Source organism: Gadus morhua, chromosome 17, assembly GCF_902167405.1.
Source record: "Gadus morhua chromosome 17, gadMor3.0, whole genome shotgun sequence".
Lineage (NCBI taxonomy): Eukaryota > Metazoa > Chordata > Actinopteri > Gadiformes > Gadidae > Gadus > Gadus morhua.
In genome coordinates, this window is record NC_044064.1 from 14,414,945 (window position 1) to 14,427,444 (window position 12,500).

Below are 12,500 nucleotides of genomic sequence, written 5' to 3' on the forward strand. Positions count from 1 at the left end.
GACCCCGACGACGACCATGACGACGACCCCAGTGACCTCGTCACATTCAGGAGACGGGTCCAAGCACTGAGGCAGAAACAGGAAGAGGAGGGGCTTGAGGAGGAAGTGGACTTTAACTCATGGAAGGAGGACGAGGACGAGGAGAGGAGGAGTGGCAGCAGGGAACAAGGCATTTCCTTTACAGGTCAGATTCTATTAGATGATTAATGTGTTAGAGGTTAAGCTGCTGTAGGTGAGCTCTGACAGTTGTAAACAGAAAGATGAAAGAAGAACGAGAGAGGAAGATTTTGAAAGTAACAACACCAAAAGAAACCTCAGTCTCTGATCGCTCCCTATGTTTTTCCACCATTGAGATGTGTTGCATTCCCTCACCTGTGATTGACAGGCAAGATGATTGGTATTAAATCGAATTGATCGCATGCAGAGTGAGGCGCAGTAAACTAGGAACAAATACTCTCACAGAGCATTCCAATAACTTGTATCTGACAGATGTCTTTGGTATTTCTAATGTTACACTCAAATAACAGCTCTCAAATCTAACCTACAGCACCTCTAAGCTTATCGTTGGATTAGATAAAGCTTCTGTGTTAAGATGGTTGAGTTGTTCAGTGTTCTGTAACTCATTATGGGATGTAACACGTACCTGCAGGTCAGTGTTCTGTAACTCATTATGGGATGTAACACGTACCTGCAGGTCAGTGTTCTGTAACTCATTATGGGATGTAACATGTTCCTGCAGGTCAGTGTTATATTATAACTCATTATGGGATGAAACATGTTCCTGCAGGTCAGGGTTATATTGTAACTCATTATGGGATGAAACATGTTCCTGCAGGTCAGGGTTATATTGTAACTCATTATGGGATGTATCATGTTCCTGCAGGTCAGTGTTATATTGTAACTCATTATGGGATGTATCATGTTCCTGCAGGTCCATTCCTCAGCGTTCTGCTCTCTCGGCTGGAGAACCTTCTGGACAACTCCATCGCCGTCAACCTGCTGCTCACGGGCATCCTGGCTCAGCTGGCCTCGTACCCGCAACCTCTGCTCAGATCCTTCCTGCTCAACACACACACACTGAGCACACGCACACTCTATCAGGTAGCGCACACGCGCACACACACACGCACGCACGCGCACACACAGGCACACACACAGACACACACACACGCACACACACACACACACACACACACACACACACACACACACACACACACACACACACACACACACACACACACACACACACACACACACACACACACACGCACTATAACACAGAGGTATACAAGCACACACACTAGTACCAGTCACGCTACATAGCTGACGTGCCCTACAGTAATACTCTTTGAACCTCTAGTCCACAAGGTGGCAGCAGATGGAAGCATTAGGAAGAGAGTCTGAGGTGAATTATCAACCCAAAGATGCTTCCTGTATTCTCAAACACAACCTAACACCCAAAATGAGTGAACAATTGAGACGGCTTTCAATTGATAACTTGATTTGACGTAAACACACTCTCAAACACATGAAACATACATTTTTGGTTTGGTTTAACTTGCGTTCTTTGTGTGTGTGTGTGTGCGTGTGTGTGTGTGTGTATGTGTGTGTGTGTGTGTGTGTGTGTGTGTGTGTGTGTGTGTGTGTGCGTGTGTCTGTGTGTGTATGTGTTTGAGGGTTTGTGTGTCTGTGTGTTTGTGTGTGTGTGATTGTGTGTTCATAGGTGCTATCGTCAGTGCGTGTGCAAATAGAGAACTATATGTCTGACAGACCAGACTACGTTTCCATGGTAACACAGGCCTGGAGGTTCCTATTGGCCAAGGACCAGAGGGTCGGAGGTGAGATTGACGAAGCACACACACACACACACACAAACACACACACACACACACACACACACACACACACACACACACACACACACACACACACACACACACACACACACACACACACACACACACACACACACACACACACACACACATGTCGATAGGGTTGGAGGGACAGCAGGGTCAAGTGCCCCGGGCCCTTGCCATGACAAAAGGCCCGTCAATTTAATAAATAAAATAAAATCAATGCCATTCACTGGAGTGGAGGCCAGGGCCCATGGCAGCTTTCTTTTCATGCCTGCTGTGATCCAATTTATTTTTTAAATACCATACTGTAGGCACTAAGAGAATATATTTAATAACTCATACTCACTGTGTAGTTTAGGTACTAACAAAGTATATGTAATAACTCATACTCACTGTGTATTTTAGGTACTAACAGAATATATGTAATAACTCATACGTACTAACAGATTATATGTATTAACTCATACTCACTGTGTAGTATAGGTACTAACAGATTATATGTAATAACTCTTACTTACTGTGTAGTTTAGGTACTAACAGAGTATATGTAATAAGTCATACTCACTGTGTAGTTTAAGTACTAACAGATCATAGGTAATAACTCTTACTCACTGTGTAGTTTAGGTACTAACAGAGTATATGTAATAACTCTTACTCACTGTAGTTTAGGTACTAACAGATCATGTGATAACTCATACTCACTGTGTAGTTTAGGTACTAACAGATCATATGTAATAACTCTTACTCACTGTGTAGTTTAGGTACTAACAGATCATGTGATAACTCTTACTCACTGTGTAGTTTAGGTACTAACAGATCATGTGATAACTCATACTCACTGTGTAGTTTAGGTACTAACAGATCATATGTAATAACTCTTACTCACTGTGTAGTTTAGGTACTAACAGATCATGTGATAACTCTTACTCACTGTGTAGTTTAGGTACTAACAGATCATGTGATAACTCTTACTCACTGTGTAGTTTAGGTACTAACAGAGTATATGTAATAACTCTTACTCACTGTGTAGTTTAGGTACTAACAGATCATGTGATAACTCTTACTCACTGTGTAGTTTAGGTACTAACAGAGTATATGTAATAACTCTTACTGCTGTGATGTGTAGCTCCCAGCGGGACGGGTGCCCCCCCGCTGCCCCCCTGCCCCCCCATGCAGTCCCAGGACAAGGCGAGGGTGTTCGCCATCGTCCTGTACGGAGAGTTCCTCAAAGAGCTGGCGGCGCTGGCCCAGGAACACAGCATCACGCCCTGACCTACTGGGTATACTGGTGTTACTGGTCTGAACCAGTAGCATCACACCCTGACCTACTGGTTAACCTGGTGATACTGGTGATACTGGTCTGAACCAGTAGCATCACACCCTGACCTACTGGTTATACTGATGATACTCGTCTGAACCAGTAGCATCACACCATGACATACTGGTTATACTGGTCTGAACCAGTAACATTACACCATGACCTACTGGTTATACTGGTCTTACACAGTAGCAACATGCTATGACCTACTGGTTATACTGGTGATACTGGTGGTACTGGTCTGAACCAGTTGCATCACACCCTGACCTACTGGTTATACTGGTCTGAACCAGTAGCATCACACCCTGACCTACTGGTTATACTGGTCTGGACCAGTAGCATCACACCATGACATACTGGTTATACTGGTCTGAACCAGTAACATTACACCATGACCAACTGGTTATACTGGTAGCATTACACCATGACATACTGGTTATACTGGTGATACTGGTCTGAAACAGTAGCATCACGCCATGACATACTGGTTATACTGGTCTGAACCAGTAGCATCACACCATGACATACTGGTTATACTGGTCTGAACCAGTAGCATCACCACATGACATACTGGTTATACTGGTCTGAACCAGTAGCATCACACCATGACATACTGGTTATACTGGTCTGAACCAGTAGCATCACACCATGACATACTGGTTATACTGGTCTTAAACAGTAGCAACATGCTATGACCTACTGGTTATACTGGTTATACTGGTCTTAAACAGTAGCAACATGATATGACCTACTGGTTATACTGGTCTGAATCAGTTGCTTCACACCATGACATACTGGTTATACTGGTCTGAATCAGTAGCAACATGCTATGACCTACTGGTTATACTGGTTATACTGGTCTGAATCAGTAGCAACACACTATGATACACTGGTTATGCTGGTTAGATCGGTTGCACTGGTTTTACTGGTTACACTGGTAAGAACAAGCAGGATCCCACCATGTCATACTGGTTATACTGGTCCTAACTAGTAACATCATATCATAAAATACTGCTTTTACTGGTTCATTGTTTATGCTGGTTGTACTGGTTATACTGGTCAGCTCCCAGTGTGGTAATGCTAGTTATCACCCAGAATAGATCTTAGTTAATATGTGTGTGCCACAGTTGCGTGCTACAGTTAATTTGTATACAATTAAAGGCAGGAAGCATTGATTTATACTGTAAATTGCATACAATTATATTTATATATATTTGAATACAGATTATCGGAATCAATTTGAACAGAATAGTATTTTGAAGAGATTGAATAAGAGCAATAGATTGACTGTGATAATGTGGAACGTATTCAGTATATGTGGCTTAACACTCTTGAGGAAAAGGCTTAAAGAATATTGTGTCAGAAACAGCCTTACTCTGAATGAACCTTAGAATAACCGAGTTGGACCAAGAATGTGAACATCATCCTATGCTACGTCAAACTCTTGTAGATTTCCTTTGTTTAAACTTTGACATTTTCCCTATCCTAACTTACTGGTAAATGTTGATTTAAACCAATGAAATCCCCAGAGCAGTGCCCTTTATTTGCACTATGTTGAACATAACTGTGTTAACTATTGTAACTGATATCCTTTAGATTTCTGCTTTTACTATGGTGATTGATAACTTTTAGAATACTGCTGTTACTATGGTGATGGAAACCCTTCTGAATGCTGCTGTTACTATGGTGATGGAAACCCTTTAGAATTCTGTTACTATGGTGACAAAATTAACTTCAGATTGCAGCGGTTACTCTTGTGATGTGTAGCCTTTATAATACTGCTGTAACCATGGTGATGGATATCCTTTAGTATACTGCTGTAACCATGGTGATGGATATCCTTCAGTATACTGCTGTCTCTATGGTGATTGATGTCCTTTAGAATGCTGCTGCTACTATGGTGATGGATACCCATTAGAATGTTGCGGTTACTGTTGACTGATACCCTTCAGAATGCTGCTGTTACTATGGTGATTTTAACAGCCATGGATGTATATTGTCAGAATGTATGTCTAGTTTATTTTATATTTATTTTATGTTTCTGAGCAATGTACTTATTGTAAGTCGCTTTGGATAAAAGCGTCTGTTTATTGTCCTAAATGTAAATATAAATGTTTATGTGTGTCTTTATTGTGTGTGTTTTCTGCCCTCGCTTTCTCCTTGTATTATGTGATTAAACTCTTGCCAAACCGAAGACCATTAAATGCATTTTGACAATCAAACTCATTGAAGCGCTCATGTGTCTTATTGAAATAGATATCCGATATTGGAATAGATGCAGAATTCTTCTCTGTCGCCGTAGGAACCAAAATCAAATTGCACTGCTCCATTCAAAGTAGGTTTTTTATGTGTGTTTTATAAACCAAGCTTGGAAACAATATATGCTTGAATATGAGTATAATATGTATACATAAATACAATATATATTGATTATATCATAATAGAGGGGATGAAAAAACAAAGAGGGACCCACAGACACATACATGTACTCTCTCACTGAAGGATAGAGCAAGGGAAACTTAATAAAAGCTTTTGGCGTGATGAGAGACCATCTTGCTCTACTGTACAACGAACCAATCACATTAGTCTGGAGGTGCGTGTGTGTGTGTGTGTGTTTGTGGGGAGTGGGGGAGGGTATTTGTGTTTGTGTACGGTTAAAACTACAGCAGAATGTCATGATGCACTTCAGGGATGGTATAATATAATGTTCCTTAGAGGACAACACCCATGCATACACACACACACACACACACACACACACACACACTTGAAGTACACTCAGACACTTGATGTACACACACAGACACACACACACACCTACAACGCAACCCTGCAGTACTACAAGCCACGCCCCTCGTTGCATTAACCAATAGAAAGGCTGTATAGAGGTGACACAAGGTTAAATAATTGAGACACTCCCATGTAAAAGACAACATCTTTATTCATCTTTCATCTCTCCATCATTTCACCTGCATGACAATATTCTCTGTTTTTAGTTTATAAATCCTGGGTATGTACATTCTGTAATTACAATATTTACAATATTACACTTTTGGCACACACATATTTACACCATCAATGGATGGAGAGTAGCTGGAAACCCCCCTGATTGGTCACAGCCGTGGCCTGGCAACCACATCCCAATACACCTTTCTGGAAGGATATATAGAAACCAGTGTTCCCTTCACACAATCCACAGCACCATCTCAGAATGGGAGGGGCCTAGGACATGGGGAGTGGTCTAACCAGGAGGTGGCCTTGGAGGTCATAGGTCGATCAGGTCCCACCAACCACAATGCTTCTCAGCATCATCGCTGTCTCCTCCACATCATAGAAACAGTTATTTTTATAGTTTCACAGAAATCTGTAGGTCAATTCGTCAGTCAGTCAGTCAGTCAGACAGTCAGCCAGTCAGTCAGTCTCTGGTGGACCCAGCGGTCACTAAAGTCCAGGAACATTCATGTGGTTTTGGTCACGGAGGAGTCGTCTTGGTATTTACAATAAACATGAAGACTCTTTATACATTCAGCTCATCTCCCAGCTTTAGCATCCTCTCCTGCTCCTCCTCCTCCACCTCCTCCTTCTCACTCGTCTCCTCCTCCTCCTCACTCGTCTCCTCCTCCTCACTCGTTTCCTCCTCTCTCTTCTGGCTCAAAGTCGAGCAGCAGTAGTTTGGTCTCCTCCGTTCCATTGCGGCTGCCGGCAGCGCAGACCAGCCGAGTGTCGGACGCTCTGATTCGCCACACCACCCCACCTGGCGGTAGAGAAGGCATGGGATTGGTGGTGAGGCTATTTATGAGTGTGTATACAAAACAACATACATAAGTATACTTAATGTATGTATTAGGTATGGTATAAAGGTATGTATGTAATTGTAGTGTGTATAATTAATGTTGATAGGCATTAATGATCACACCTAATAGCCTCCACCACTCGGCTCCATTCTAGGACCATTGAGTTTCAGTTTATACTGAAATGATTCTGTTGGCAGCGTTGTTGTGATGTATGCCGATGATACTGTGCCCTACACTCATGAGAAAAACGCAATAGAAGTTGTCACGAAATGGAAAAGGGCAATGGAAAAGGTTGCTGAATGACTGAATAGCTCCTGTTTCACGCTAAATGTTGAAAGGACTAACTATGTACTGTGCAAATAGAAACAACATTTGAGACGGTCATGATATCTGCATAATCAATGGACGATAAATTGCAAATGTGGATCAATATAATAACTTTGATGTCACTGTTGATCCAACTCAACTTCAAAAAACTGGTCTTCCTTGTTCCTTGTCACAAAAAAACAAGGAAGACTGTTTTCCACACTTTGGCCTCATTCCATGAGCGATACTTCAAAGGCAACGTCCAAACTAATTGCTCGCAGAAAAAAATAAAAGCTGCCTTGTTTTCTAAATCGGTCAAGAAGCTCAGTGTTTCACTTAGCTTTAATCAGCAATGTCTCCAATTACTGACAGACTTTGTGGGCAAATATTCGTAATGAGATGCGGCTTATTCTACAAGAGCGGCTTATTAGTGGTATTTTGAAACATAAAACCCCCTTTACCGCTTGTGCGGCTTATAGAAAATGCGGCTTTATTTTCGAAAGATATGTACTTACAAGAGCCCTGACTGTGATGTGTATGTATGTAGTGTATATATGTATGCACATATATGTCATTCATATATGTATGCATATATATGTAGTGTATGTATGTATGTATATATATGTAGTGTATTTATGTATGTATGTATGTGCATATATAGTAGCGTTGATGTATAACGTGTATGTACCACAGCCCTGGCTCTAGTGTGTATGTAGGGATCTATATATATATATGTAGCAGTGTTTGCATATAAAGTGTACGTACCAGAGCCCTGGCTCTGTAGTGTTTATGCAGTGTACAGATCTACATATATATATACGTAGCAGTGTTTGTATATAACGTGTACGTACCAGAGCCCTGGCTCTGCAGAGACACCAGGTCTCTGACCCAGGCTCCAGTGCGCAGGTCCCACAGCTTCACCGTCCCGTCGTCAGAACTGGACAGAACCAGACCTCGGCAGAACTGGAGGCAGGTCACCGCCGACTGGTGCCTGTTCGGCCCTGCGGAACCACACATAGCACCCCCCGAATGAAGAGGACCACACAGACCCGGGACCACTGGGTGTAACAGAACCCCCCCCACCAGACGTATGCACACACAGCCGCGGGCCCGACCCGTACCTTGCAGCGTGTGGAGGCACTGGCCGGTGCGGACGTCCCAGACGCGGACGGTGGAGTCGGCGTTCCCGCTGACCAGCAGGTTGTCCCTCAGCTCCATGCCGCTGGTCAGGGACTGGTGACCCGTCAGCTTGTGGACGCACCCCCCTAGATGGGCGGGGCTTAGAGTTCACCTGTGGCCTTGGGCTGCGTTGATGGTTTTAACAGTGACAGCCTAGCATAGAGCTGACTTGAATCTAAATATATGCTGCATGAACTGTTAGTTCTCAAGTACTCTAAACACGCTAAATATACCGATAGTACTATGGTGCTCTCATGGTATATTCTAGTAGAGTTTAGAGTATTAAATAAAAAGATATGGTACATATAGTACTGTAGTTGACTGATATGTTATGTGCATACCTGTCTCCACGTCCCAGACCCTGATAGACGTGTCCAACGACCCACTGACCACATACACACCATCAAACTGGAGAGAGAGAGAGAGAGAGAGAGAGAGAGAGAGAGAGAGAGAGAGAGAGAGAGGGAGAGACATGAGATGTATACTGAATGTCACATATCTGGATCGTGAACAGACATATAGGCATGTGTGTGTGCATGTGTGTGTGTGTGTGTGTGTGTGTGTGTGTGTGTGTGTGTGTGTGTGTGTGTGTGTGTGTGTGTGTGTGTGTGTGTGTGTGTGTGTGTGTTTTTGAGAAGGTATGCATGTGTGACGAGGTGGGTGTACCTGTAGTGAGCAGATCGTGTATATACTTGGTGTGTCCCTCCAGAGTGTGTAGACAGGTGTGTGTGTGTGTGTGTGTGTGTGTGTGTGTGTGTGTGTGTGTGTGTGTGTGTGTGTATGTGTGTGTGTGTGTGTGTGTGTGTGTGTGTGTGTGTGTACCTGTAGGGAGTACACTCTGTTGGTGTGCCCCTCCAGGGTGTGTAGACAGGTCTGAGTCTCGGGGTCCCAGATCTTCACCATGTAGTCGTAACCCCCGGATACGACCCGCCGGCCGTCGTACTGCACGCAGCGCACGGCCGCCACGTGACCCGTCAGCACGTGCACACACTGCCCCGTCACCACGTCCCACACACGCAGGGTGGTGTCCCGGGACCCACTCACCACCCTGGGGGGAGAGGAGAGGGGAGGGGAGAAGGGGGGAGAGGAGAGAGGAGAGGAGAGGGGGGGAGAGGAAAGGAGAGGGGAGGAGAGGAGAGGAGAGGAGAGGAGAGGAGAGGAGAGGAGAGGAGAGGAGAGGAGGAGAGGAGAGGAGAGGAGAGGAGAGGAGAGGAGGAGAGGATAGAGGAGGTTAGAGAAGGAGAGGAGAGGAGAGAAGGGGGGAGAGAAGAGAGGAGAGGAGAGGAGAGGAGAGAAGGGGGGAGAGGAGAGAGGAGAGGAGAGGAGAGAAGGGGGGAGAGGAGAGAGGAGAGGGGGGGAGGACGAGAATAAAGTTCATATTTTGTTTTAGTAAATGTATAAAGTATAGTGATGCCATTATTCTAATCAACACATGTTACGTGACACTTGAACCGCCAGTGTGTGTCCATGTGTGTGTAGGTTGTACCGGTTGCCGTGGAGATGCATGCAGCGCACGGTGGAGGTGTGTCCGTACAGCGTGTGCACACACTCCCCGCTCTCGGCGTTCCACACGCGCAGCGTCCGGTCCGTGGAGCCGCTGATCACCGTGGCAACCGACATCTGGCTGCACCAAACCCCACCTGTATGTCCCAACAGGGTCCGCACACACTGGGAAGAGAGACATAGACATACAGCAGAGAGAGAGGGAGAGAGAGAGAGAGAGAGAGAGAGAGAAATAATAAGATGGCCCCTTGAACTCCTACTCATCAATTAATGAAAGAACATCAAGAGAAAATGAAAGTACAGGGAGTGTGTGTGTGTGTGTGTGTGTGCGTGTGTGTGTGTTTGTGTGTGTGTCGGTGTGTCTGTGCACTAAATACTTGTGTATTCTACCTGAGGGCGAAAGGATCTCTACCTTGGCGGGGATGTTATGCTGGTTGCCAAGGTAACCAATAAACACGGCTTGTGTCAAGGTTTCTAACCTCTGTGTGACAATTCTATGTCTCTCTCTCCCCCTCCCTCCCTCTCTCCCTCCCTCTCCCTCTCTCCCCTTCCCTCCCTCCCTCTCTCTCCCTCCCTCTTTCTCCCTCTCTCTCCCTCCCTCTCTCTCTCTCTCTCTCTCTCTCTCTCTCTCTCTCTCTCTCCCTCCCTCCCTCCCTCTCTCTCTCTCTCTAAACTCCATAGAAGACCATTAGGACACATTAAGTCCTGACACACTCCCTCCATTGTCCATAATTCTGGTGCAAATATGCTTACACACACACACACCCCATGTACACAATCTGTCAAACAGACACAGACAGACACACACCCACGCCCACTCCCACGGTCTGTTGTGGGCAGGTTGAGACAGAGAGCAGGTGTGTCAGGAAGACATTATACCGAAACCAACTGGCTACATCTGTTCCGCTGCGGAACACGGTGCTTTCCACAGCGCCACAAAGTCACTGTGATGCATGGGCTGTTGTTAATGTCGCAAGGAGCCTCCTACCATCTCTGTGCACATAAGCCCTCAGAAACGGGAACCACAGGGAAAATGTTGGACTAGTTCAGCTGAGCACTCTTCACATACTTGGGTGAGGAATCCCAATGAACGCACTATGATTTGGTCATGGACCAACCCGTTTACTGTGAACAGACAAAGAGTGAACCTAGATGGGGTGATTAGTCCTGGGGGGCCTGAGCAGGTCTAGTCCAACTGGCAGAGTTCAGAATGTGTGTACGAGGCATTGTAAGAAGAGGTGGCTGTGTGCGACTGGGAGCTGTACAGTGTGTGTGTGTGTGTGTGTGTGTGTGTGTGTGTGTGTGTGTGTGTGTGTGTGTGTGCGCGTGTGTTACCTGGCCGGTGACAGCTGACCACACCTTCAGTGTGTTGTCATCAGAGCCACTGACGATGAGGTCCCCGCTCACCTGGAGACAGGTGATCACATGATCATCATGACCCATCAACACCTGGAGAGACAGACAGGTATATCATCACCGTGGGTGTGCGTGTGTGTGCTTTTGTGTATGTGTGTGTGTGTGTGTGTGTGTGTGTGTGTGTGTGTGTGTGTGTGTGTGTGTGTTTGTGTATGTGTGTGCGTGTGTACATGCGTGCATGTGTTTGCGAGGGTGTGAGTGGTAGTGTGTGTGGGATTGTGAGTGTATGTTTGTGTGTTTGTGTTTGTGTGTGTACGTGTGTGTGTGTTTGTGAGTGTATGTGTGTGTGTGTGTGTGTGTGTTTGTGTGTGTGCGTATGTGTGTGTATATCAGGGGTATGTGTGTGTGTTTGTGTGTGTGCGTGTGTGTATGTGTGTATATATCAGGGGTGTGTGTGTGTGTGTAAGAATGTGCATGTGTGTACCTGGGGTGTGCGTGTGTCCGCTGTCCTCCAGCTGGTCTCGATGCGTTGGTGTCTGATGTAGGTGGTCTTCCAGGGACTCGACGCCGGCCCTCCTTTCGCTCTCCTCCTGCTGCCAAACACACACCCAGCTACCCCTGCAGAGAGAGAGAGAGAGAGAGAGAGAGAGAGAGAGAGAGAGAGAGAGAGAGAGAGAGAGAGAGAGAGAGAGAGAGAGAGAGAGAGAGAGAGAGAGAGAGACGGTATTGCCGTTAGAACTGGTAAAGGTATAATAAATATGAACAGTTTATTCCCCAAGCAGAGCGGGTATGGTTGGTTTGTATGCTGGCTGGGTTTCACCCCAAGACTCTCTTCATTGATATGAACGCCATGTCGCGCTAACACCAGCCTCATCTGTATGCTGGGGGAGCCATGCCTGCTAAGGGCTACCTAGCATAAAGCTAACACCACGCTCACCGCTAACGATCACCTTATGGCTCCGGAGCACAAACAGTAAATCTAGATGGAAGAACGCCTGACTCTCGACTCTCGACACCTACAGTTATACACACACACACACACACACACACACACACACACACACACACACACACACACACACACACACACACACACAATCACACACACACACACACACACACACACACACACACACACACACACACACACACACACACACACACAAACACAAACACAAAAAA

The 12,500-nt window shown here is 45.4% G+C and overlaps 2 protein-coding genes across 5 annotated transcripts in view; one reads left to right on the forward strand and one right to left on the reverse strand.

Annotated features, from left to right (window-relative positions):
* The window catches only part of LOC115529137 (protein FAM160A1), a 13,072-nt gene extending 7,666 nt beyond the window's left edge, over positions 1–5,406 (forward strand). For all 3 annotated transcript variants that reach the window (XM_030337641.1, XM_030337642.1, XM_030337643.1), the window contains exons 14-17: positions 1–184; positions 932–1,101; positions 1,727–1,841; positions 2,989–5,406. The exon at positions 1–184 is cut by the window's left edge and continues 1,210 nt beyond it. In XM_030337641.1, the coding sequence (XP_030193501.1) occupies positions 1–184; positions 932–1,101; positions 1,727–1,841; positions 2,989–3,134 (615 nt within the window). In that variant the 3' untranslated portion in view covers positions 3,135–5,406. The remainder of the gene's footprint in view (positions 185–931; positions 1,102–1,726; positions 1,842–2,988) is intronic.
* A 697-nt stretch (positions 5,407–6,103) lies between these two features.
* The window catches only part of LOC115529147 (F-box/WD repeat-containing protein 7), a 12,360-nt gene continuing 5,963 nt past the window's right edge, over positions 6,104–12,500 (reverse strand). The window contains exons 6-13 of one of the 2 annotated variants that reach the window (XM_030337675.1): positions 11,803–11,936; positions 11,298–11,369; positions 9,946–10,127; positions 9,282–9,507; positions 8,801–8,867; positions 8,402–8,545; positions 8,132–8,281; positions 6,104–6,934 (exon numbers count right to left, since the gene is read on the reverse strand). In XM_030337675.1, coding sequence (XP_030193535.1) covers positions 6,804–6,934; positions 8,132–8,281; positions 8,402–8,545; positions 8,801–8,867; positions 9,282–9,507; positions 9,946–10,127; positions 11,298–11,369; positions 11,803–11,936 — 1,106 coding nt within the window. In that variant the 3' untranslated portion in view covers positions 6,104–6,803. Of the gene's footprint in view, positions 6,935–8,131; positions 8,282–8,401; positions 8,546–8,800; positions 8,868–9,281; positions 9,508–9,945; positions 10,128–11,297; positions 11,412–11,802; positions 11,937–12,500 lie in introns of both variants that reach the window. The other variant, XM_030337674.1, reaches the window with a different exon arrangement.